The sequence below is a fragment of the Polypterus senegalus genome, chromosome 10, assembly GCF_016835505.1.
Source record: "Polypterus senegalus isolate Bchr_013 chromosome 10, ASM1683550v1, whole genome shotgun sequence".
NCBI lineage: Eukaryota > Metazoa > Chordata > Cladistia > Polypteriformes > Polypteridae > Polypterus > Polypterus senegalus.
Window position 1 is genome coordinate 180,934,632 of NC_053163.1, and position 27,593 is coordinate 180,962,224.

At 40.9% G+C, this 27,593-nt stretch overlaps 1 protein-coding gene across 2 annotated transcripts in view; it reads left to right on the forward strand.

Moving 5' to 3' along the window:
• The window catches only part of l3mbtl1 (L3MBTL histone methyl-lysine binding protein 1), an 86,265-nt gene that overhangs the window by 12,398 nt on the left and 46,274 nt on the right, over positions 1-27,593 (forward strand). For both annotated transcript variants that reach the window (XM_039767902.1, XM_039767904.1), the window contains exons 4-13: positions 521-644; positions 3,961-4,093; positions 6,220-6,304; positions 10,920-11,011; positions 18,378-18,482; positions 18,561-18,696; positions 18,768-18,859; positions 19,452-19,603; positions 22,607-22,683; positions 24,370-24,455. In XM_039767902.1, the coding sequence (XP_039623836.1) occupies positions 521-644; positions 3,961-4,093; positions 6,220-6,304; positions 10,920-11,011; positions 18,378-18,482; positions 18,561-18,696; positions 18,768-18,859; positions 19,452-19,603; positions 22,607-22,683; positions 24,370-24,455 (1,082 nt within the window). The remainder of the gene's footprint in view (positions 1-520; positions 645-3,960; positions 4,094-6,219; positions 6,305-10,919; positions 11,012-18,377; positions 18,483-18,560; positions 18,697-18,767; positions 18,860-19,451; positions 19,604-22,606; positions 22,684-24,369; positions 24,456-27,593) is intronic.

The following is a 27,593-nucleotide window of genomic DNA, read 5'->3' on the forward strand; positions in this document are numbered from 1 at the left end:
TGGTTGACGTGATTCTTCTCTGTCTAAGCACTTTGAGTAGTGACAAAAGTGCTATGTAAATGTATATTATTACTTCTCGACTCAACTATTATTCAACTTCCAACAATGGTGTCCTGGCGAATGACCTCAAGCACTTTTTTGTTTACCTGCATCTTTGTGCCCCTCTCATTAGACACACTATTGTAATGGTGTCATTACCCTCATTACACACTGCCAGCTTTAATTTGGCTGCTACCCACTCCACATTTAATGCACCTTACCAAATGAATTAAGAAAAGCTAACATGTTCACAACCCAAGCCAAGATGAGCTGATGCATAGCAGATTGAATGCTTTTGCTTCAATTGACTTATTTGACATGCCAAGACCCTGCAGTGTCAGCTTAGTTGTGCCATGTCTCGCCTCTCTAATTCCACCCCATATGTCTGTGTGGCATGCTGTGTGAAGTGCTTGCTGTAATATTCCAAAGCAAAACCAAATGTTTGTCACTGATAATGGGATATGGGGATTTGTTTCCGTAGCAGACCCAGCTGTCTCGCCTGGGAAGGACGTGGTGGTAATGAGTAGTGGGCATTGTGAAGGCTGCAACCCAGGAAAGGAGAAAGAGAGTACTGAGGAGCTACACAGAGACCCACTCGGTGACAAGTAAGGGACACAAAACATGTTGCTCAACATTCCAGATGATTTACTCTTCCTGGTCAGTAAACCAACCAATCAAACTGTTGGAAAATATCAAATGTGCCCCCTTTGAATAGTGTGATGGGGCACAAGGTAGCTTGGTCAGTCAGCTGGTTAGTTCAAGTGCTGAAAGATGGCACGCAAACCACTTGAACAATGCAAGCATGCATTAGGAGGCTTGATCGGCCAGCTAAATTTTTCAGTTTTAGCTTTTGAGCTTCTTGAACTGTGGCTGAGTACTACGTTCCAGATATTCATCATGTTACGTGCAAAGAAGAGATTTCTCTTTTTCGTCACAAATTCACTTCCGCTTCGTTTCCAGCAGATGTCCTCAGATCCATGTTTCATCATCAAACCGGAGGAATTCTGATGCATTCATATTTAACAAAGGGCAGAGATGGATGAGTCCCCTGCACATTTGTTACCTGTTCAGGTCAGGGCAGGATGTGTCTGATGATCTTCACCACACTTGGTGCACATTCAAGGCTAACGTTTTGGAGTGAAACAACTGAAACAATACACAGCAATCTAACTGCAGGCTTGGACCTGAACTTTCTTTAAGTTTTATTCTTCATTTGTTTCATCTCATTAGTATTTGGATGGAGTGTGTCAAGTTGTGCTTAGAGCCTCATCATCAGCACATTGTGAGCAAACAGGCAATGCAAAATGCACTGACAAGAGTTCAGAATCAGTCACATATGTACACCTGAACTCAAGGTCCATAATGTGCTACAATCTTAAACACTAATCTCTGGCACCAATCGTAGTTTTGATTTCATACAAGTGTGTTAGTCCAACAAGCTGAAGCACATTCCTCCTATCTGAGGAAGCATTTTTAGGAAATCACTCCGCTCTGGGGAGATTCCGAAGGACTAGAAAATGGCAAATGTTATCCCGTTATATACTGTAAAAAGGGTGACTCGGCAGATCCAAGTAACTATAAGCAAGTAAGCTTAACATGCATCACAGGAAAATAAATGGAAGGAATTATTAAGGATAAGATTGAGCAACACCTGGCAAGGAGAGGAGTCAGCAAGGAACAGTCAGCATGGGTTCAGAAGAGGGAGGTCGTGTTTTACTAGATAGATAGATAGATAGATAGATAGATAGATAGATAGATAGATAGATAGATAGATAGATATGAAAGGCACTATATGATAGATAGATAGATAGATAGATAGATAGATAGATAGATAGATAGATAGATAGATAGATAGATAGATAGATAGATAGATAGATAGATAGATAGATAGATAGATACTTTATTAATCCCAAGGGGAAATTCACATAATCCAGCAGGAGCATACTGATACAAAAAACAATAGAGTAATAAAAATTCAGGTAAAAACAGACAATAACTTTGTATAATGTTAGCGTTTACACCCCGGGTGGAATTGAAGAGTCGCATAGTGTGGGGTCTCCTCAGTCTGTCAGTGGAGCAGGATGGTGACAGCAGTCTGTCTCTGAAGCTGCTCCTCTGTCTGGAGATGATCTTGTTCAGTGGATGCAGTGGATTCTCCATGATTGACAGAAGCCTGCTCAGCGCCCGTCGCTCTGCCAAAGATATCAAACTGTCCAGCTCTGTGCCTACAATAGAGCCTGCCTTCCTCACCAGTTTGTCCAGGCGTGAGGTGTCCTTCATCTTTATGCTGCCTCCCCAGCACACCGCCGTGTAGAAGAGGGCGCTCGTCAAAACAACCGTCTGGTAGAACATCTGCAGCATCTTATTGCAGATGTTAAAAGACGCCAGCCTTCTAATGAAGTATAGTCGGCTCTGACCTTACTTACACAGAGCATCAGTATTGGTAGTCCAGTCCAATTTGTCATCCAGCTGCACTCCCAGGTATTTATAGGTCTGTACCCTTTGCACACAGTCACCTCTGATGATCACGGGGTCCATAAGGGGCCTGGGCCTCCTAAAATCCACCACCAGTTCCTTGGTCTTGCTGGTGTTCAGGTGTAAGTGGTTTGAGTCGCACCATCTAACAAAGTCCTTGACTAACAGGCTGGAATTCCATGAGGAAGCAACAAAGGGATATGATCAGAGTAGAGCATGTGATATTATTTATCTTGACTTTCAGAAAGTATTTGATAAGATGCCACATGAGATGTTGGGCATCAAACTAAAAGAAGTGGGAGTTCAGGGTGATGTTTGGTGATGTTTATAGATGGGTGCAGTATTGGCTCAGACACACGAAGCAGAACTTGATGGTGCGAGGAGCCTCATCAGAACTGGCCGATGTTAAGAGTGGTGACCAGCAGGGGTGAGTGTTAGGGCCGCTGCTATTTTAATATATTTAAATGATTTAGATAGGAATATAAGTAACAAGCTGGTTAAGTTTGCAGATGATACCAAGATAGGTGGACTAGCAGATAATCTGGAATCCGTTATATCATTACAGAAGGACTTGGATAGCAGACAGGCTTGGGCAGATTTGTGGCAGATGAAATTTAATGTCAGTAAATGTAAAGAAATGTGAGGTTTGAATACACAATGGGAGGTCTGAACATCGAGGGTCCACCTTATGAGAAGGATTTAGGAGTTGCAGTGAACTCAACACTATGAACTGCCAGACAGTGTTCAGAAGCCATTAAGAAGGCTAACAGAATGTCAGGTTACATTGCGCCTTGATGTGTGGAGTACAAGGCCAAGGAGCTTCTGCTCAAACTTTATAACACACTGGTGAGGCCTCATCTGGAGTTCAGTGTGCAGTTTTGGTCTCCAGGCTACAAAAAGGACATAGAAAAGTGACAAGGCCGATTTCAGGGCTACAGGGGATGAATTATGAAGAAAGATTAAAAGAGCTGAGCCTTTACAGTTTAAGCAAAAGAAGATTAAGAGGTGACATGACTGAAGTGTTTAAAATTATGAAGTGAATTAGTCCAGTGGATCGCGACTGTGACTTTAAAATGAGTTCATCAAGAACACGAGGACACAGTTGGAAACTTGTTAAGGGTGATGTTTTTCTTTACACAGAGAACCATAGATGCTACCAAGTAGTGAGGCAGACAGTAAGACTTTAGGGACTTTTAAAACTCGACTTGATGTTTTTTAAAAGAATTAAGTGGATAGGACTGGTGAGCTTTGTTGGGCTGAATGGCCCTTTCTCATCTAGATTGTTCTAATGGTAACATTATTTATGAATGAATTCTTTAAATAGTGTGGTTTTGTTTGTACATACTGTTTAAAGCCTAAGCAGGGACAACTGGGAACAAAGAGACTGCGTCAAAGCAGCAGGGCAGAAGTGCAACAGCTCGTGACACTTTGTTCTTCTTGTCCCAGACCTTCCATGGTGGAGAGCACACCAATGGCAAAGGTGGCAGTTTTGAATCCAGAACTGCTGAAACCCATGAAGAAGAGAAAGAGAAAGGAATACTTGAGTCCCTCAGATGAGGAGTCAGAGATGGAGACAATGGTGAGTACAATGAATGTTTGTTAAGTAAATTACATTTATAATAAGAAATATGAGCCATTTGCATTAATGTTGTGAGAGTTAACAGATACAAAGGATGAGCCAACCAGATAATCCAAAGACATGTCGCATGATGCATACTTATTGCTGCAATAGCAAAGTGTCAACATATAACACCTTTGATAGAGAATGTGGCCCCCATTTGTCATCTGAGGCGTGCAATCTTAAGAGGAACTGAGTCAATCTAATTATAGTTTGTACGGAGTTCAATAATGAATCAAATGGCTGCTGTCAATACCTTCTATATTAACCTAAAGCAGCTAGCAATCACCGGGTCAGGTCAGGTTGGAGAGCATCCACTGGTATAGCTTGTTGCCTCACCCACTACATGACGAAACAGCTCCGGATCCTGGCAGGCAGACACGCGGTCCAGTTCCCCCCCTCCTGAAATGACCCTCTATCTTCTGCAGCCAGGTGTTATGTGGGCGTCCCCTTGGCCTGCTCCAGCCACTCGGGTCCTGAACAATGAAGATCCTGTGAGCCGGACCACATGGCTGTAGTGCCGTAACTGACGCTCCTTCACGATGCAAGTAATGTGCCTCATCCGGGATTCCATGAGCAACACAAAGTCAAACCAGTAGTATCCAAGGATACTCCAAAGAGACACAGCACTGAAGGAGTCCAGTCTTCGGCTCAGGCAACTGGATAGCGTCAATGTTTCAAAACCGTATAGCAAGACAGGAAGCACCAGGACTCTAAAGACTTGGACCTTCGTCCTTTTGCAGAGATATCAAGAGTGCCACACGCCCCTTTCCAGTGACCTCATGACCCCCATGCTCTCCCAGTCTATCTACTGATTTCATGGGAAGAATCACCAGAGTCATAAATTTCACCGCCGAGGTAAGTAAACCTCTCGACGTGGTCGACACTCTCTCTGCAGACAGACGCACTGCAGATGGATGCGCCTAAGAGGTCATTAAAGGCCTGGATTTTAGTTTTTATCAGGACACTCACAAGCTCAGACACTCAGACTCCTCACTCAGTCTCTCGAGAGCCCCGATCAGAGCCTCCATTGAATCTGAGAAGATCACACCATCGTCGGCAAAGTCAAGATCCGCCCCACAACCGCTGGACCCTACGACCCTACCCAACATCCAGTCCATAAAAGCATTGATCAGATTAGGAGGAAAAACATACCCCTGACGAACCCCAGAATTAACTGGGAAAAACGCAGAGGTTCTACCTCCATTCTGCACACCACTGACAGTACCAGTGTATACTGGTACTAAACACTGGTAGCAATCACCACAAGGTAACAAATGTCAATAAGAAGTGGCACAATATACGTAGATCTGGGAATTTTGTCAAAGTAGGAGCGGTCTTTAGACAGATAGATGATGTTGTTTTAAAGACTAATTTGATCCATTAGTGCTACTGTTTATGTCTGCAGTAGTCTATGAATAAATTATATTAATGCTGCCATTGATTTATAATTCTTATTCCTTAGCATTACGTCAGAAGCAACAGCTGGAGCAGAGAAAGGTTAAGTGACTTGTTCTGGATCACTCGGTACGCAAGAAAGAGGTGTGAATTGAACCAGCAGCCTTGGGCCATAGCCTCTTCACCACACTCCCTTCCTGCTTATAGCTAGCTGTGCACCACAGAGCACAAACACTGCAGATTTTTTATAATTTAATTTGACTAGCAATGATATAGGGGTGGTAATATTTGGGTGGTATAATGTAACAAAGTTCAGGTCTTGCTAGTCTTTTTGCAGCTTGCATATTCACAAATTGTCTGCGAGACATGAAGATACGGTTAATTGGAATGGCTAAAATGGCAGTGTTGTTGTTGTGTGTGTGCGAGTATAGATTGATATCCCACTCAGAGTTTGTTCACAACCTTGTAATAGAAAAGCAAATTCCGAAAATGGACAGATGGATGGTCTTCTTCACAATAAGGCTTCTTATCCTGAGTCAAGATTGTCCGGCCTTAATCATAAGTTTCTCCTCAGTTATTTTAGACTCTCATTTTCCTGGCACAAGAATGTAATAATATGTATAAGACACACAAGTGATAGGATTTATCTGTTGTATCTTATTTATCGGTTACCTTTATTCTAATTATAGGAGGAGAAAACAGAGGATATAAAAAGCGCAGAGGAGATCTGCATCAACTATGACTCCATTGAAGACTCCAGACAGAGCCAACCAGGTACATTCTGAGAGCTTAAGGACAGAAATCAAAAATGAAACACTGCTGAAACCTGAAGGAAAAGGAAGAACTGTAAAAAGCAGTACAGTATACATATTGTGGCCTGTAGAGGGCTCTCTCAAGTCACATACAAACCCAAAAAGTAGGCGATGAGGCCAAAATCCCCAAGAAAGTAATAGATATATTGGGATTAAGATAATGTATGGATTAACACTGGGACTAAGCACAAAACAATTCTAAAAAAAAAAGAACACAAGATCCCTACTGCCTTTCTGGGTGCGTTTCTTGCGATGTATAGTCAGGGAAGCGGGTAGCCATCCTCTCGTCTCTGTTTGACTGTTAGAGTGGCTGCCCACTTACCTAACCAAGTATCACCAGACGCTCTCCCTTAGTCACCTTTTTCTAAGTGGAGGCCCCACTATGTACAGTAACGTGTGTGTGTGATTATAATACAATATATGCTAAAATGTCAGTCAGTCATTTTCCAACCTGCTATATACTAACACAGGGTCATGGGGGTCTGCTGGAGCCAATCCCAGCCAGCGCTGGGTGCAAGGCAGGAACAAACCCTGGGCAGGGCGCCAGCCCACCGCAGGGCACACACTCACACCAAGCACATACTAAGGACAATTTAGGATCGTCAGTGCACCTAACCTGCACGTCTTTGGACTATTGGAGGAAACCGGAGCGCCCGGATGCTAAAATGTACACAATGTAATATACAGTGTATTTTAGTGTAAACTAGCCAAAGTACTCACTGTTGCCCGGGTATACTTATAGGCAAGAAAAGAAAGCAAAGGCTTTGGTGTTTTTTAACCTGTTTTCATTGCCAGCTGTCCCTCCCATCTTCCACACTGCCTTTCTATCAATGTCTCTGCTCTAGTGAGTCCAGAATTGCAGCAACTCCATGCTGGGTTGTAACCATGAATGCTGTCATGTCTGACTCGTCCTCTTAGTTTAAGGTGGACAGTTCGTAGTGCTGAAATTAGGAAGAAAAGCCGAGAAAGCAGGAGTTAAGTAAAAAATCCCTTGATTCTCCTTTGTGTTGCGCTGCACTCCCAATCTTGATGAAATCTCGCTCAACACTCCCTGCAAAGGCACATGCTACTCCTTTTTATATTATAATAGATAAAAGCTGCATGCGGTGTTGCAAGTATAAGTAACATTAAGCTGTGCTCATTTCGTCTGCTAGTCGGAAGTTTCACTTGCTCTGAACCAGCAGGTGGCACTGGTGAGCAAACCGTAGCAAACAGGAAAGGAATCAAAAAAACACTGGGATACCCAGGGTCCAAATTCTATCTTGTCTGTGTGGTCCCATGCAAAATTTGGTTCAAATCAGTCAAAGGGTTTAGAATTGTATGTGGAACATACATACATACATACAGTCAAAGTAAATAGTATGTGAACCCTTTGGAATTATCTGGTTTACTGCATGAATTGGTCATAAAAAGTGATCTGATCTTCATCTAAGTCACAGGTCCTGATATACACAGTGAGCTTAAGCCAATGACACACAAAAAATTCTACTCTTTAATGCCTTTATTTTACAAACGCATTCAATGTTCACAGTGGTAGTAGAAAAAGTAAGTGAACCTTGGGATTTAATAACTGGTTGACCCTCCTTTGGCAGCAATGACCTCAACCAGGCGCTTCCTGTAATTGCAGATCAGACCTGCACATCGTGTGGGGGGACATTGAGCCCATTCTTCCCTGCAGAACTGCCTTAACTATTGGTTGTCTTCTGTGTATGGCTCTCTTCAAGTCATTCCACAGCATCTCAATAGGCCTGAGATCTGGCCTCTGACTCGGCCACTCCAAAAGGCAGAGTTTGTTCTTCGGAAGCCATTGTGCTGTGGATTTGCTGCAATGTTTGCGGTCATTGTCCTGTTGCATCACCCAGTCTCTTCTGAGCTTAAGTTGACCGACAGACACCCTCACATTATCCTGGAGAATTTGGTGATAAACTTGTAAATTCACTTTTCCCCACAATGATGGCAAGCTGTCCAAGCCCTGATGCAGCAAAGCAGGCCCAAATCATGATGTTCAATCCACCATACTTTACTGTAGGGGTGATGTTTTGATGTTGATAATGCAGTGCCCTTTTTACACCAAATGAAGTTTTGCTTGTTCCTCCCAAATAGTTCAATTTTGGTTTCATCACTCCACAAAACATTTTTCCAGTACCGTTGTGGATTGTCCACGTGCTCTTTCGCAATCTTCAGGCATTCATCAATGTTCTTTTTTGATAGAAGTGGCTTCCTTCTTGGTGTCCTGCCATGGACTGAAATGTTTTGTGTATAGTTGACTCATGATCAGACATATTAGCCAGTTCTAATGACTTCTTCAAGTCCTTTGCTGTCACTCTAGGGTTCTTCTTCACCTCATTGCTGACTTTGCGTTGTGCTCTTGGGGTCATCTTGGCAGGGTGGCCACTTCTAGACAGAGTAGCCACAATACCAAATTGTCTCCATTTATAGACAACTTGCCTAACAGTAGACTGATGAATATCTCAAATCTTTGAGATGACTTTGTAACCCTTTCCAGCCTTATGTAGATGAACAATCCTCGATCGTAGCTCTTTAGACAGCTCTTTTGTGCGAAGCATGATTCCCATCTGGATATGCTTCTTGTCAAAAGCTCAGACTCAAACTTTATGGTCTTTTTTATCAATCAAAGTAATTCTAGGCCACACCTCCGACTCGTTTCATTAAATGGACTCCAAGTGTGCTAATTTCGGACTGCAATGAGCTTTTTAAAAAGTCATTAGCTTAGGGTTCACTTACTGTTTCCAACCTTCAGTTTCACAGTTTGAATGATTTGTTCAAAATGGTCAAAAATTCTCTGAAAATCTGTGTATCTTTAGTTATAGGAGACTGTGTTCATTATTGTGACTGACATGAAGATATGACCAGGTTTTACTGTGTATGGGAATTAAACATAAATAGAGATAATTCCTATGGGTTCACGTTTTTCTTTTTACTTTGACTGTTCATGCAGACATGCAGACAGACAGACAGACAGGCAGGCAGGCATTTTTTTTATATATTTTAATGTAAGTACAGCTCCAAGTAAAACATTATTAAGATTAAACAAACATAACGAGAACTGTGAAAGTTGGGCATTCCAGATGCACAATTCTCAGTTTAATGCAGGAATTGGTGGGCATAGTGTTATGCAAGGACCCTACTAACATTACCCCTTAACACAATAACAGAGACTAGCCAACCCGCGGCTTACCATACGCCGCATAATCAGGCCGGTTTTTTAATGATTTTTAAGCACAGGGAGAAAATTAACATTTGAAAAATCGGTAATGTAATAAATCAGCAAGAAAAGCAACATTGTAACAATGCACGGAACAAACCAACACACAATCGTCTGTGACTAAAAACTGGCAGACCGCCATCGCTCATGTGCCCACGTCCAACTCGTCACTTGAGTCGTTGTCGTCTTTGCACGGTCCAGATGCACGTGTGACTCACGTAGACTTTCCATGTTCTTGCAGGAGCATCTAAGACGACGCATGTTTGTCACGGATGCGAATTGCTGTATGTAGCGTGTAAAACAGTTTGGTATGATGCATGCAGTCGTGCGTTGTAACCGAAAACTCGGTTTTTAAAGACTGCTTACTTCATCGTGTTTTAACCTCAGTTGTAAAGGATTGTTTTAAGGATCCCATAGGATACCCCTCGCAAACCTTTTTACACGCTGCATATGGCGATTCACCTCCGGCGTGGCTCCTTCCTGCGTGCGCCATAGGTGTCTTACTTGTTGGTGGCTTAGTGAATCCACACCCCTTCCGGTGTGCTTTCCATGGGTGTCTTGCCTTAGTGAATTATATATATATATAGATACTGTTTGAGGTATCTCCACCATTATTTTTGTCATAACAGACAGGATGATTCTCAGTCTAAAGAAAGATGTAGAAAGAGTTGAACGGGGGCCAGCTGGTAACTTCCAAGTCAATGACTTCAGAACTGAAAAGGAAGCTAACAGACATGTGACCTCATTGACTTCTTCTGAAAGCTGCACCTGTAAGCCATCTGGAATAGTCAGTTTGATGATCACATCCTGGACAAACATACCAACTGCTCAGTCTGCTGAGCTAAACATAAATTGAAAACGGGATCAAGTAGTTTGCCTTCATAAATGGAAGGAGTGAAGCCCCCTGTAAGATGGACATAGTGTAGCATTTCCGCCATCATTAATGTCAGGTTCAACTGCAGTATGTGGTCTGGGAGAGCACGGATGGAAAAACTGCAGTGTGTTCCTAGGATTCCTAAGTGATCATAAGGCAGTAGCCGTGTCTTTAAAAGTCCAGGAAGTAATTGTGTTTGCTTTACTAAGTAACGTTCAAAAATATTTTAAATACAAACCTGAGGCGTGAAATTACTCACAAACGTTCCAAATCAGAAATACTTTCATATTCATTATATGATGCAATTGCAAAATTGAAAGTGATAGCAAGTTTTTTGTTTTTTTTTTTCATTATAACATACAGATGTTGCAAATATTCTTAATAATATGCACTTCATAACCTTTCTAAGCAGATGATTCCTGCCTATAACGTCAACACTTGGGGGGAAAAAATAAAATGCTAATTGTTTCTGCACAGCCCCTGAAGAACTGAAGAAAGAGGACTGGGTGTGGTCGGCATACCTAGAGGACCAGAAGTCCATCGCTGCCCCTCTCAAACTGTTCCATGAGGTAACGTTTCTTGTTATTTTATTTGTATTTGGGAGACCAACATTCCTGCTTATGGTTTCAGGTCATCTGATTCAAAGTAGCAAGGTAAACTGTGCCTTCTTTTGATCCCCCCCAAACGCCTTTTATATCACTTTATGGCAATTGACAGGAAGGGACAGTTTTCTTAGCTCCCTTCTGACCTTTCTAGAGCTTGGTTGGCAGCCCTATAAACCCCAGTGATGTCCTGTGCCCGCAACCCTCAATCGAAATGTCTGATGATGGACCAGGATGAGTGAGCAAACAGGCGAGACATTTTGTTCTAAAGCAAAGCAGAGTTTAGTAAAACAATGAGGATAAAAGTCCTCAAACTGGGCATATGGTGCTTTTAAATATATCAATAAATAATTCAAATAAAGAAATCCATAAAATCATGTCATAACAAAATGGTGTCTTAGAGTGTTCAATTGTCCAGGTCATGGAGACCTAACCCATTTATTGTCTCATGCTATCCTCTTCAGGATTTCGAAACCACAGACTGCCGCATCCCACTCCACCACGCAGAGCCAGAAGTATCACCTCTTTCGGTAACCAGGGTGCCTTGCAGTTCTTTAGATGCAGCCACTCTCACTCCTCCCACCTTCTGCATGATCCAACACTCTCTCTCTCTTTCTCTCTCACATCTGCTCCACAATTCCGCGCACAAGAATACAGCCAACTCATAAAGCCTCCATGAAGCCCTTGGACTTGCAGTTTTTAAATCATCAGCACGCTGAAGCTGCTCATCCCATCCTCTCCTCCAAAAACGACTCCAGTAAATGATTATGATCGCGATTGTCTCTTTCTCTTTGGCTCTTTCTCTCTCCTTGTCCGGAAAAATACCAAACTCGTAACTTGTGCCTGTTATAAGATAATGATGTGCTGATTAATTTTTGAGCCAAATCAGACAAGAGAAAGAGGTACTCTAGAGGAACCTTAAAATACCGTAATTCTGCAATTTATTATGAACTAGCAAAATACCCGCGCTTCGCAGCGGAGAAGTAGTGTGTTAAAGAAGTTATGAAAAAGAAAAGGAAACATTTCAAAAATAACATAACCTGATTGTGAGAAGGAAAACTGTTTAAATAAAGAGCTGGGAAGGTGAATGGAAAGAAGCAGCCAGCGGTAAAGCAAGGAAGACTCCGTAATAAGGACGGTTCGGTGCACGTAGAAGGTGTAACAATAAGATTATTAAGCCTTATGATAATGTTCCCGCACGGAGGGTTTAGAGAGACGCACCGGGAGAAGTATAGAATAGGGAACCCCGTGTGACTGTTCTGCTGTTCTCCTTTAACAGTTCTGTGGCTCTGCATATTTGTATGCACCTCTCTAAACTTGCTTCACTGGTTCCGCACACAATTCGGTCACGTATAAGGGAACTTTTAATCTCCCCGAAATTGCATGTGCCTGCTAACACTCTCAGATCTGTGACGTAGTTGTCTATATCTTCTCCCCTTGCCTGATTTCTTGAAAAAAATCTGTACAGCTCTACAGTTTAGTTTATTTTTGGGTTATAATGTTCATCAAATTTACGTATCATCAAGGTCATGGTTAACTCTTACATCACCGGTCAACGCCTGACACAATTCTCTGCCACTCTCTCCAATAAGATAACAGAATAATCTGACCGTAGTGTTTTCCTCTGCCTCCGGCATTGCAAGTTCTGTGAATAATCTGAACTCGTCCTTCCATGTTCTCCATGACTTCGTCAGGTTTTTAGCATCGAGGCTTAATGTCAGTGGCGGTCTCAGACCCTCCATTTTCCTTTCGTGTTAGTGTCTCTGCATTCTGAACTTTTAACAGCAAACTGGCGTGACTTTCGGAGCAGTTCCGTCACCTCCGCTGCCACCATGTTTCTCTCTCAAGATTGTTAAAAGGCACAGACTCACGCTTCCAGTTTATGTCTGTTTATTTCACAGTAGTTAAAGCCAGAACAAAGTCAGTTCACGTGAGCCGCTTGGAGTACTTGCATCGAAACTTCTCAGCTGTGCTTGTGCTATCTCAGGTGATCTGTCTCGCGAATATCGAATTCATCTTAGGCATGGCAAACGCTAGCGGCAGTGTGTCTATGAACCTAATTTAAAGTTAAGCTTTACACCCTGCTTTCCTATTCGTTTGCATAAGCACAGTCCTTCACCAGCAATTTTAACTCCGTTACAGCAATTTTAACTCTGTTACAAAGTGGTCAAAAGTCTCATTTATACCCTGCATCTTCTCATTAAACTTGTATCTCGCGAATATCGTATTCGTCGTAGGCATGTCAAACGCCAGCGGCAGCCTGTCTATGAACTTAATTTAAACTTAAGGTTTACACCGTGCTTTGTTTCCGCAGTAGCTGCACTTATGAATATGCTTGTATGCGTCACTCGCTGTCTTCTCAATTGTGTAATGCGTTTTTTGTTCAGCGCTCTTTGGAGCTCTTCCGTGTCCTCTGCGTACTGCGTTCACAGTCAGTTCACGTGAGCCACTTGGCGTACATGCATCGAAGGTTCTCAGCTGTGTTTGTGCTATCTCGTGCGATCTTGAGATGTCCACGGCTTAATTTAATGTTAGCTAAGACCCGGCACTTAAAAGTTTCTCTCGCACTTTCACTGAGTTTGTGCCAAACACTAGTCTATCCCTGACCATCTCATCTTCGTTTGCATAAGCACAGTCCTTCATTCATGAATATTTAGCGGCAGCGTTTCTATTGGATTGCTGCCAACGGACGGCCTTATATGTGCAGGCACTCCATTACGTGGGAGGCGTGATGACGCAACTCCGCCTCACACAGCGACCGAGCTGCAGGCTATGGCCGTATATATGTACAAAAGAAGGTTCCAGTTATGACCGTTACACGTAGAATTTCAAAATGAATCCTGTCTAACTTTTGTAAGTAAGCTGTAAGGAATGAGTAATGCCAAATTTCAGCCTTCTACCTACATGGGAAGTTGGAGAATTAGTGATGAGTCAGTCAGTCAGTCAGTCAGTGAGGGCTTTGCCTTTTATTAGTATAGATTCGTCTCGTCAGTTGCTATCGTAATGACCTACAGTATTTTATGTTCAGAAAGATCAGCATCAGAGTGGTAAATAATGACAACAACAACAACAACAACATTTATTTATATAGCACATTTTCATACAAACAGTAGCTCAAAGTGCTTTACATATTAAAGAATAGAAAAATGAAAGACATAAATTATAAAAAATAAATCAACATTAACATCGAATAAGAGTAAGGTTCAATGGCCAGGGGGGACAGAAAAACAAAAAAACTCCAGATGGCTGGAGAAAAAATAAAATCTGTAGGGATTCCAGACCATAATACCGCCCAGTCCCCTCTGGGCATTCTACCTAACATAAATGAAACAGTCCTCTTTGGATTTAGGGTTCTCACGGAAGGGCTTGATGATGATGATGGTCACGTAGATTTCTTCCTTTTAATCCGTCCATCATTGTTGGAGCATCATGATGCTTTGAGTAGGTGGTGGTGGCGCAGGCCACCACCACAAAGAAACCGGAAAAAGAAAACAGAAAAGAGAGTAGGGGTCAGTACTGATTTTAGAGCCACCATGAATAGTTATTATGATGAATTGAACATACAGAGTATCAGGATTAAGTTAAATTACGATTAAAATGAAGTTATAAAAAGGCCATGTTAAAGTAATGTGTTTTCAGCAGTGTTTTAAAGTGCTCCACTGTATCAGCCTGGCGAATTCCTATTGGCAGGCTATTCCAGATTTTAGGTGCATAACAGCAGAAGGCCGCCTCACCACTTCTTTTAAGTTTTGTTCTTGGAATTCTAAGGAGACACTCATTTGAGGATCTGAGGTTACGATTTGGAATATAAGGTGTCAGACATTCCGATATATAAGATGGGGAGATTATTTAAGGCTTTATAAACCATAAGCAGAATTTTAAAGTCAATTCTGAATGACACAGGTAACCAGTGTAGTGACACTAAGACTGGTGTGATGTGTTCTGATTTTCTTTTCCTAGTTAGGATTCTAGCAGCTGCATTCTGCACTAGTTGCAAACGATTTATATCTTTTTGGGTAGTCCTGAGAGGAGTGCGTTACAGTAATCTAGTCGACTGAAAACAAACGCGTGAACTAATTTCTCAGCATCTTTCAGTGATATAAGAGGTCTAACTTTACTTATGTTTCTTAAGTGAAAAAATGCTGTCCTAATGATCTGATTAATATGTGATTTAAAATTCAGATTACAGTCAACAATCACCCCTAAGCTTTTTACCTCCGTTTTGACTTTTAATCCTAATGTATCCAGTTTATTTCTAATAGCCTCATTGTGTCCATTATTGCTGATCACTAAAATTTCAGTTTTCTCTTTATTTAACTTGAGAAAATTACTATTCATCCATTCTGAGATACTAGTCAGACATTGTGTTAGTGAATCGAGAGAGTCGGAGTCATCAGGTGCTATTGATAAGTACAGCTGTGTGTCATCAGCATAGCTGTGGTAGCTCACGTTGTGCCCTGAGATAATCTGACCTAACGGCAGCATATAGATTGAGAATAACAGCGGACCCAGGATAGAGCCTTGTGGAACACCATATCGGATATCATGTGTCTTCGAGTTGTAATTCCCACAACTAACAAAATATTTTCTACCAGCCAGGTAGGATTCAAACCAATTTAAGACACTGCCAGAGAGGCCCACCCATTGACTAAGGCGATTTCTAAGAATGTTGTGATCAATGGTGTCAAATGCAGCACTCAGATCTAAGAGGATGAGAACAGATAAATGGCCTCTGTCTGCATTTACCCGCAAGTCATTTACTACTTTAACGAGTGCAGTTTCTGTGCTGTGATTTGTTCTGAAACCTGACTGAAATTTATCAAGAATAGCATGTTTATCTAGGTGGTCATTTAACTGCATAATGACTGCCTTCTCTAGAACTTTACTTAAGAAGGGCAGGTTAGAGATGGGTCTAAAATTTTCAAGAGCCGAGGGGTCAAGATTATGTTTCTTAAGTAGGGGTTTAACTACAGCAGTCTTAAGACAGTCTGGGAAGACCCCAGTATCTAGTGACGAATTTACTATGTGACTGAAATGTTATAGAATAATTCAGGTAACGTGGTTCTTGGGGCTCAAAGCCTACTGATAGTCACATCCAAATTTTTTGTATTTAATTCTAGGTCCTGCGGTGGGCTGGCACCATGCCCGGGGTTTGTTTTCTGCCTTGCACGCTGTGTTGGCTGGGATTGGCTCCAGCAGTCCCCCATGACCCTGTAGTTAGGATATAGCAGGTTGGATAATGGATGGATGGATGGATTTCTAGGTCTTTAGATCTGTTTTCTACCTTTTTACTTTTTTGTTTTCTTCCTTGATATTTTTGGAGTTTAGATTTTGTTTTTTATTGTTTGTTTTTAATTTTGTAATTTGGTGTTTTTGTTGTATTATTCTCCTTCTTTTCTTTGTTAAACCTTTTATTTAATTTGATTAATACATTAAATAACTAATAATTTCATTGTGGCTTGGATTTTCTGTCTCCATGTGTGCCAAATCATAATTGTTATATTTTGACCAGGTTTCCTACCCCAGTTAGGGTTCAGATGTATGTAATGCGTCTGTTTTGTTCATCACTGAGCCCTTTATTTATGTTAATGTTATTTCTGTTTACTGTCTCTTGTATTTTCTTAGAATGTTTTATGTTGCATGTGTTTTATGGGTGGGCCCCTAGGAGGCAGGGCCACCTGCCAATCACAGCCAGATACTGCCCTCTGTTATTTACCCAGAGCGTCTCCCACAGTTCCTGGCAGTTCATTTTGAATGCACTTAGGAGTGGTCAGTTCTTGAGTTTTTTTTGTAAATTTGGCGTGCTTTGTGTTTTTCTGAATTTTTTAGACCCCTTGCTATGTGTTTTGATCTTGCGATTGGAATCTGTATTGGGACTTACTTGCTTTGGATTGCCTTTAACAGGCAACTCCTTTTTGCCTTTGTGCTCCTTCAGAGCTCGACTCTTGTGGGAGACCTTTTTTGTTAAAAATAAGTATTTTATGAAGATTTTACAAGGCCCTTATTACTTTCTTGTAAACAAAGTATAGGGGAGGTATTGTAATCGTCCAAAAATTCAACCTTGAGATTTTGATGAATCTTGACGTTTTAGACCTCCCTGAGTCTGATTTACTTTTTCGTAGGGAAAGTATTGTAATCGTTTAAAAATTAGATTTTGAGATTTTCATGAATCTCGACATTTTAGACCACCCTGAGACCAAAAAAACACAATTTTTGAAAATTTGTCTGTGTGCCTGTCTGTGTGTGTGTGTATGCAAACATGATGACTTGAGTACGCTTTCACTTAGGTCAACCAAATTTTTCATACAAGTATTAGGTACAAAACGTATATTTATGTAAACTTTTGAGCTATTTCCGCTAACCGGAAATGGTACTTTTTTATTCATGCAGCTGCAGAGTCCGATTTATTTAACTTTACTTTTATAATAATTGTTTAATATATTATTAATTTGATTAGATTTGTTGTTGATGGTTCTTTAATGTACATAATATAAAAATATAATCATTGTCTTGCAGTTTAGTTCTCAAATATCCATCCCCAGATCTGAGTATACGAGAAAGTCTAGGGGAGACCACTCCCGATTTTTACAACTAGTTTGACATTATTATTATTATGTTTTTTTTTGTTTTTTTTTTGGTATCTGGCATGCTCTATTAATCCTCAAGGAGAAATTGTCTTTTTGTTTCACCTTTAGAGATCATAGCACAAGGACAGTGCCCCTGGAGCACCTTTCAGGTTAAGGGCCTTGCTCAAGGGCCCAACAGAGTAAGATCTGTTCTGGCAGTAACAGGATTTGAACCAGCAACCTTCCAGATACCAGCACAGAAAATCTAGCTGTATCTAGCTATTTGACATTAAATCAAAAGAGCGTGCATTTTTGGGAGTGCTTTTAAGACTTTAGGACACCTAGTCCGCAACACTACTACCCTCCACTGAATTACATGTACGTAACACCTCTAGCAAACCTAAAGTGACCTCATAATTCTTGTGAAAGTAGTCTTGGAACGTTTCTTCTACAGTTTATGTAGCTCATTATAGTTCATGACAGAAAGTCCATGTAATTGTGCACACATATTAGTTGTATTTGATGTTGTATAATACAGAGATACAGAATAATCTAGTGCATAAAATACATACAAACTGGTGCAATAGGCAAGCAGGTTAAGAAGGTCAGAATTTATTGCCTAACATTGGAGCACACAGTACTGGAATGCTGAGCGATGAACCATGGGATTGATTCGCAGTTATGGCTCAGGACATGTGTGACACAATACTTTTGCTTCATGATGCCACATGAAGCATCAATTAAAAGCCTTTTATGTTTCTTTTCAGTTTCAAACCATTCCCCAGATGAAAAATAATTTTAAGGTTGGGATGAAGCTTGAAGGAATTGATCCCCAGCACCCTTCCATGTATTTTGTGCTGACTGTAGCAGAGGTACGTTTCCAAAAAGAACAGATGAGGAGGAGTTTATGGCCTACAGTACAATACATTTAACATTTGTTATTTCCTCAGGTCTGTGGCTATCGCATCCGTCTTCATTTTGATGGCTACTCAGATTGCCATGATTTCTGGGTAAATGCAAACTCTCCAGACATTCATTGGGCTGGCTGGTGTGAAAGAACAGGACACAAGCTCTACACTCCCAAAGGTCAGACATTTAAATGGGGAAAGGCTGACATTTTTGTATTTATTGATCACTAACCCATATCTTGATTCCAGGCTGTAAAGAAGAAGAATTCACCTGGTCCGGCTACCTGAAAATCACCAAGTCACAAGCAGCACCAAAAGAGTTCTTTACTAGTTCAGGCGAAGTAAGGGGGTTCTTCTTAAATTACATTTCTTAAAGTATTTGCGATCATTTTTTTTTTTCTAATCTAAATATTTCCAAATTTCTTTTTTTATACATAGCTCTCTTCGCCTAGAGTAGCCTCACATCTGTTGCACATACATGAAACTCTATTTTTAAATAGTTTACTGCTGTTGCTTAGTGGTTAGAGCAGTTGCCTCACAGCTCCATGGACCTGGCCTCACCCGCTGTATTTGTCGATTGTCCACATTCTCCACAGGTTCATGCCAGCTTCCCCCAGAGCTCTACTGTCATCCACCATCCTAAGCATGTACAGGTGACATTAACTTGTGACTCTAAATTGTCCCCATGTTAGCAAGTATGTCACATTCACAGATGGTTTTGATCCCTTTGCGGCCAAGATGTACTTTAATTTCTTGTAACCCTGTAAATAGCTACAACATTGTAAAGAAAGAAAATGTATTTGTTGACAGATACCATAGTTATAAAATGGTAATTGACAGGGACTATAGCTTCGATTACAGTTATGTGAAACCACTTTATAATAACTAATGTCATTTCTCTCCTTGTGTTTAATTATATCTTCCTCATATCAGTTGGAATCCTATTGTGGATTTCGAGTCGGAATGAAGCTGGAGGCTGTGGATCGCATGAACCCCTCACTCATCTGTGTTGCTACAGTGACTGATGTGGTGGATAACCGGTTCCTAGTCCATTTTGACAACTGGGATGATACCTATGATTACTGGTGAGGAAAAACGTCATCTAAGTTAGGCCTGACCATGAGTGCAGGTTACTATCATTGGCAAAACCAATGCTTAATCTCACCTTTTCTCATTTTCATTTTTTATATGTTGACTCATCACTTCAGTTTTGTTGTTTTCTCATCTTTTTGTCAGGAAGTAGTATTTCCAAATCTATCTACTCAATTTAAGAAACTGTTTTGTACAATAAAATGAACAAACTGAGCTTGTGATGGAGAGATCTGATTACCTAAAACAGTCCATGTTGGTTTTCCATCCATCCATCCATTTTCCAACCCGTTGAATCCGAACACAGGGTCACGGGGGTCTGCTGGAGCCAATCATAGCCAACACAGGGCGCAAGGCAGGAACCAACCCACCGCAGCCATGTTGGTTTTGTAAGAACATAAAATGTTTGAGAAAAGAGAGCTATCATTGGCCTTGCCCCTCACTGTTTCATATCCTCGCACTAAGAGGCTGGCCATGAACTTGGGGTCATTGAGTTAGAAAGCACCAGCTGATCAGTTAAGGTACAGCCCCATTTCCAAAGGTGGGATGCTGGGTAAAAAAACAGAATATGATGATTTGCAAATCATTTAAGCCCATATTTAATTGAAAATAGAATAAAGATGAATGTTGCAACTGAGCAATTTTATTGGTCAGTCAATCAATCAATCAACATTTATTTATATAGCACATATTCATACAAAAAAAATGTAGCTCAAAGCGCTTTACAAAATGAATAGAAAAATAGAAGACACAATAAAAAATAAACATAAGTCAACATTAATTAACATAGAATAAGAGTAAGGTCCGATGGCCAGGGTGGACAGAAAAACAAAAAAAAACTCCAAAGGCTGGAGAAAAAAATAAAATCTGTAGGGGTTCCAGACCAAGAGACCGCCCAGTCCCCTCTGGGCAAAGTCCCCTCTGGTTTATGAAGAAGTACAGTAGTTACTGTACCTATCGAAGACAGGTCTTCTTCTTCATTCAGCTGCTCCCGTTAGGGGTTGCCACAGTGAATCATCATCTGTTTCCATCTCTTTCTGTCCTCTCCATCTTGCTCTGTCACACCCATCACCTACATGTCCTCCCTCACCACATCCATAATCCTCCTCTTAGGCCTTCCTCTTCTCCTCTTCCCTGGCAGCTCTATCCCTAGCATCCTTCTCTTAGTATACCCAGCATCTCTCCTCTGCACCAAACCACTCACTTCTATGACTTTGTCTCCAAACTGTCCTATCTTAGCTGACTCTCTAATGTCCTCGTTCCTGATCCTGTCCATCCTCATCACACCCAGTGCAAATCTTAGCATCTTTAACTTGCCACCTCCAGCTCTGTCTCCTGTATTCTGGTCAGTGCCACCGTCTCCAGCCCATATAACATAGCTGGTCTCACTACCGTCCTGTAGTCCTTCCCTTTCACTCTTGCTGGTACTCATCTGTCACAAATCACTCCTGACACTCTTCTCCAGCCCCTTCACCGCACCTGCACTCTCTTCCACTCTCCCTGTTACTCTGTACTGTTGAGTATTTACGTATTTAAACTCATCCACCTTTGCTAGCTCTACTCCCTGCATCCTCACCTTTCTTCTTACCTCCTTCTCATTCACACACATGTATTCTGTCTTGGTCTTACTGCACCTATCAAAGACAGGTAACTGAATAACTTAAAACATTTGCTACCTCTTGTTCTTTGCGTACCTTCAGCGCCTTTCCCCTGCATTCGCGTGTGTATGAATGATTTTCAAGGTGCCTTTCTTGCCTTATACTTTCAGTCTTTGAAGGCGACTCTCTCAGTATGCCTCAAGCACCTTTACTCCTCTATGTGAGTCTCACAGTCGCACTTCCTCTTCTGATCACATCCCGAAAGCCAAACTGACCAATCACACCAAAGCCAAACTGACCAATCAGATTTCTCAGGTGGACTGGACACACAGAACTTACTGTTTTATTATATAGTAGATATGTGCTCATTTAGAATTTGATGCTAGCAGCACATCACAAAAAATTTTGGACAGGGCAACGAAAGACTGGAGCAGTTGTGTAATGCTAAAAAAAACAGCTAGTGGAACATCTCACAGCTAATTAGGTTAATTGGCAACAGGTAAGTGACATGATTGGGTATATGAAAAGCATCCCAGGGACATGCTGTCTCTCAGAATTAAAGATGGGTTCACCACTCAGTGAAAGATTGTAAGAAGTTTAGAATGATGTTACTGAACGTAAAATGCCATCAGGCGCAAATGTGAATATCGCCAGAGTTTCTTTAGAGCCTTTGTTGATTATTGTACAGCATTCAACTCAGTTGATCGAACTACCCTGTGGGACATCCTGAGTTGCTGGATGTCATGGCCGGCCTGTACACTGGTACTGTGAGTGCTGGGCAGAGTGGAGGCAGAACCTCTATGTTTTTCCCAGGTGTTCAATGCTTGCATGGACTGGATGTTGGGCAGGGTCATGGGGTCCTACAATTATGGGTCATCTATTGGAGAAGAAAGATTCACTGATCAGAGCTTTGCAGAGTCAATGGAGGCTCTGATTGGGGCTCTCAAAAGACTGAGCGAGAAGTCTGAGTGTTTGGGCTTGCAAATGTCCAGGATAAAAACCAAAATCCAGGCCTTTAATGACCTCTTGGGCACAGCCATCAGCAGTTTCTCAATCTGCAGAGAGAGTGTCGACCTCGTCGAGAGGCTTAATTACCTCGGCAGTGACATTCATGTCTCTGGCGACTCTTCCTATGAAGTTCATAGACGGATTGGGAGAGCATGGGGGGTCATGAGGTCGCTGGTAAGGGATATGCAAAAGGACGAATGTCCAAGTCTTTAGAGTCCTGGTGCTTCCTGTTTTGCTATATGGTTGAGAGATGTGGACGCTATCCAGTAAGCTGAGACAAAGAGAGTTTCCCAGCTGTTGCAACAGTAGGCTCACTGCTCCACATTAGCTCCACTGCTCCAAACAGCTTCACTACATTTCTTTACAGTTCTGATTTTTCATGTTATTTTTCAGGTGTGATGCTGGTAGTCCATACATTCATCCCATTGGCTGGTGCCACGAGAGGGGTCGACCTCTCACTCCACCTCAAGGTGAGTGAAAGAATCAGATATGGAAACCAGAACAGTTTTGAAGAATTTATGGTCCTGGCACAAATTAATATGTAATACCTTTTGGATGTGTTTTTTTGATAAAACATTAGTGTACGGTAACATTTAGCAGAAAATGTGCAAAATAAAAGCACTTTCCATGAAAAGCCATATTCGATAGCAGACTGTCATGTGAATAAGTAAAGATTAATCAAAGAGAAATCACAATAATTAAAAAAAAAGGAAATCACGTTTTAGCCTTTCAGCCAGTTACTTGAAAAGTGACAACAGGTAACCAATATAAACTGACGAAAAAGAAAGATCTTCTCTGCAAATACACAGCATTGACCCTCTTGAAAGGGAGCTAAAATACATTCTGTATGTCATATTCATCATTTTTGAGGTTTAATATGTTGGTTACATCAGCACACGTTAAAATAACGGCTCGGTGATATTTCTTATTATGCGTGTGAATCGTCGTTTGACTGGTTTGCCTGCATTTCCCTACTTGATCAAGGGTGCCGTCACTTCCCAGTTTCTCCGAAATGTTGCGTACACATGGGTCAGAGTTTCCATAAACATACAGACGTTCCCCTGTCACATTTTTTCTTTTAGAAATCCCAAAGTCTGCGAGGGAAGTTGCATACATACATTTCAATCCTCTATTTGTGCATACGCAAGCTTTATAACTGAGGCCCCCAGACTGGAAACAGAAAGTTGCAGCTTCTTAACCACATACACACATTCCCAGTGACATTGCCATGGATGCAGTTTGGTGGGGGGACATAAAAGCATATAAACTGTACTGCAATACATTTACCTTAAATCCCAGGTCAAACATAATGTATTGTTCCTAAAAAATTTACAATATTAAGTAACTCTCACTTACATAAACATATTTAAGAATATGAAATTGCAAAAATAGTACTCTGTGACAGCTAGGGGGCACCAGTGAGTCCCAAACCCCAAACACATCAACACAGTCCCAGGTTCCAATAAAAGGTATTTATTTCAAATACCTCATAAACACAAGCACAATACATGTTGTTTCTTTTCCTTTCTCTCTCTCTCTCTCTCATTTCCTCGCCTCTCCTTTCCTCTTATTACTGTACAGCTCTCCTCCAGTCGAGTGTTGCCTTCCTTCCACCCAGTTCCAAGTTGAGTGGACAAGGCAGCGTGGTCACTTTTACTGAGGACCTGGGAGTGCTTCCAGTGCCAGGGCTTTTGCCGGTTTAAAGTATTTCCCCATGATATGGATGTTCCCAATAACAGGAAGTGTAACTCGCCACAGTGCCCTCTTGCAGCAAATAATTCCAGAAGGATAATTTCTCAAGAATGGCAACCTGTACAAAATTGCTTTTATATTTTTGCATAGTTGAATGGATGAACGAGTAAACACAAACAATGTTGAACAATCGATGGAAAAAAGTTCCTATGAGTTTAATGAGTAACTAATATATTTCTGTATTAAAAATGTTGGAAAAGGATGATCTGTTTTCAACAGTCTGTGCTGACCCCATTATTTATACACCAAACGTTTATGCATTTATTATGACTCAACTATTTAGCAGGGCAAGAGCATTGGATTTTAGAGGTCGTCACTTAACACTCAATCATTATTTCCAGATTTAGTTTATACAGTATACTAACTCCTACACAAAAGTGCATGATCATTTCTGTTTCTTACAGATTATCCAGATCCTGATAACTTTTCCTGGGAAAAATACCTGGAGGAAACTGGTTCTGTCGCCGCTCCAGCCCACGCCTTCAAACCGGTGCGTTTATCCTGGGGTCACAATGTGTAAATACAGCAGTTGAGTTACTGTAGGCGAGACCATGTTGAGCTTCAGATTGATGTTGAAAAATCACAATGGCTGGGTAGCATTAAAGCCTGTCGGGAAAGAGAAAAAATAATCACAAGTGGGCATTGATATATCAATTGCTGCAGTGCCCTGGATTTTATACAGTATATTCAGGCTACTGCGGTGGGCTGGCGCCCTGCCCGGGGTTTGTTTCCTGCCATGCGCCCTGTGTTGGCTGGGATTGGCTCCAGCAGACCCCCATGACCCTGTAGTTAGGATATAGTGGGTTGGATAATGGATGGATGGATGGATATTCAGGCTATTCACCACCTGCATGAAGTTTACTTGTTTCCCTGTTTCCATGTGGCCTTCTTTGGGCGTAATCTGATTTCCTGCTAGATCCTAAAGATTAGTGTATTATGTTAGGGCTTTGCGCCCTTGGTATCAAGTTACTCAAACTGTTCTGTAAAATTTCAGTAATTATTTACCGCTCTGATGTTGATCTTTCTGATCATAGAATAGGTCATTACAATAGCAATTGACCACAAGAATTTATTAATTTCTCTTGTACGATTTGGCTCAAAAACTAATCAGCACATTGGCCATCTGACCTTACTCTTATTCTATGTTAATTAATGTTGACTTATGTTTATCTTTTATTGTGTCTTCTATTTTTCTATTCATTTTGTAAAGCACTTTGAGCTACATTTTTTTGTATGAATATGTGCTATATAAATAAATGTTGATTGATTAATTGATTGATTGATTGATCTCATAACAGGCTTAAGTTTCGAGTTTGCCATTTTTCCTTCCAGCCATTTTAGCTCCTCAAGAAACACACACAGACAGACACACACCCATCATCGAGATATCAATGTTTTCGGTATCAGGCGACCCTAAAACATCGAGATCCATTGAAAACCGGAGGTCGAAATTTTTGACGAATCTAAAGCTTTCGCTCCTCTCCAAAAGACAATAGGTTCTGGTGAGGGGGGGTGGGAGCAAAGTAAAAATAAAGCAATTCAGAGTGCTGAATCTTCAAAAACAAATCAGTTGAAGGGGAATTAAGTTAATTAGCAGCAAAAACTGGCCACTAATTAAGAAAATAGTTAAACCACAGCCACAGTAGCGCTCCAGGACTGGAGTTGGAGACTCCTACCATAGACAATGTGACTGATCATTATGGATTTGGTCAACCTTTTTAGGAGAAGATATCACCCATGAGTCTGTTTGATTTTAATCATGCATTGAAGTTTGCTTTACGTTGAAGAACGCGATACTGAAGGGCAGGACACTCTTCAAAACAAATATATAGCACTTATGTAAAATACAGCAGCTGATGTTACTCAGTTTATATAAAAAAAATAAACTGCCTTTGATGAAATATTCTAAAACTTTTAGGGTATGAGGGTCCATATTATAAAGTAATTCATAATATTGTTTTTGATGAGGCGTTAATGTAATTTAATCTTTTATTTACTTTTTATTACGTTTTACTTTTTTACTTCTTACATTTTATTATTCACTGGTATTTAAAATAGACAGTTCTAGTGAAGTACTCAAGTAACCGATTTTTTAACTATAATAAATAAATCCCTGCATGCTCTTCTATATACCATCTCTTTAAATACAATTGCTTTCTTTAATGGAGGGGAACCCTGATGCCCTTTGAAACAGCTGAGCCACAAGATAGCGAACGCCCAGTGCCCAACCCCAGGGGTGAGTAAGCTAAGTGAGCAGGGGGCAGACCCCCCTAGTAATAATAATAATAATAATAATAAATAGATTTTATTTATTTGCACCTCTCCAGACACTTGAGGACACAAAAGAGAAAATCATAAAACAAGACAATTTTAAATAATAAATAAGTGAACAAAATAAAACCCACACCAATTAAATTGTAATAATTCAATTAGTCAGTCGAGTTCAGAAAGATATCATTTATGGCATTGTGAATGCAATTCTGAAAAGCTGAGCTTGAAGCTATTTTTCAAATAAAGAAACAGAATCAGGATAGCAAATATTATAAATATTATAAGAATTTTTGGCCATTTTGAATAAATCTGAAAGTGAACTTTGGAAACAGTAAGTGAACCCTAAGCTAATGACTTTTTAAAAAGCTCATTGCAGTCCGAAATTAGCACACTTGGGAGTCCATTTAATGAAACGAGTTCAGAGGTGTGGCCTAGAATTACTTTGATTGATAAAAAAAGACTATAAAGTTTGAGTCTGAGCTTTTGACAAGAAGCATATCCAGATGGGAATCATGCCTCGCACAAAAGAGCTGTCTAAAGAGCTACTATCGAGGATTGTTCATCTACATAAGGCTGGAAAGGGTTACAAAGTCATCTCAAAGATTCGAGATATTCATCAGTCTACTGTTAGGCAAGTTGTCTATAAATGGAGACAATTTGGTAGTGTGGCTACTCTGCCTAGAAGTGGGCAACCTGCCAAGATGACCCCAAGAGCACAACGCAAAGTCAGCAATGAGGTGAAGAAGAACCCTAGAGTGACAGCAAAGGACTTGAAGAAGTCATTAGAACTGGCTAATATGTCTGATCATGAGTCAACTATACACAAAACATTTCAGTCCATGGCAGGACACCAAGAAGGAAGCCACTGCTATCAAAAAAGAACACATTGATGAATGCCTGAAGATTGCGAAAGAGCACGTGGACAATCCACAACGGTACTGGAAAAATGTTTTGTGGAGTGATGAAACCAAAATTGAACTATTTGGGAGGAACAAGCAAAACTTCATTTGGCGTAAAAAGGGCACTGCATTATCAACATCAAAACATCATCCCTACAGTAAAGTATGGTGGATTGAACATCATGATTTGGGCCTGCTTTGCTGCATCAGGGCTTGGACAGCTTGCCATCATTGAGGGAAAAAAGGAATTCATAAGTTTATCAACACATTCTCCAGGATAATGTGAGGGTGTCTGTTGGTCAAATTAAGCTCAGAAGAGGCTGGGTGATGCAACAGGACAATGACCGCAAACATTGCAGCAAATCCACAGACAATGGCTTCAGAAGAACAAACTCTGCCTTTTGGAGTGGCCGAGTCAGAGGCCAGATCTCAGTCCTATTGATATGCTGTGGAATGAC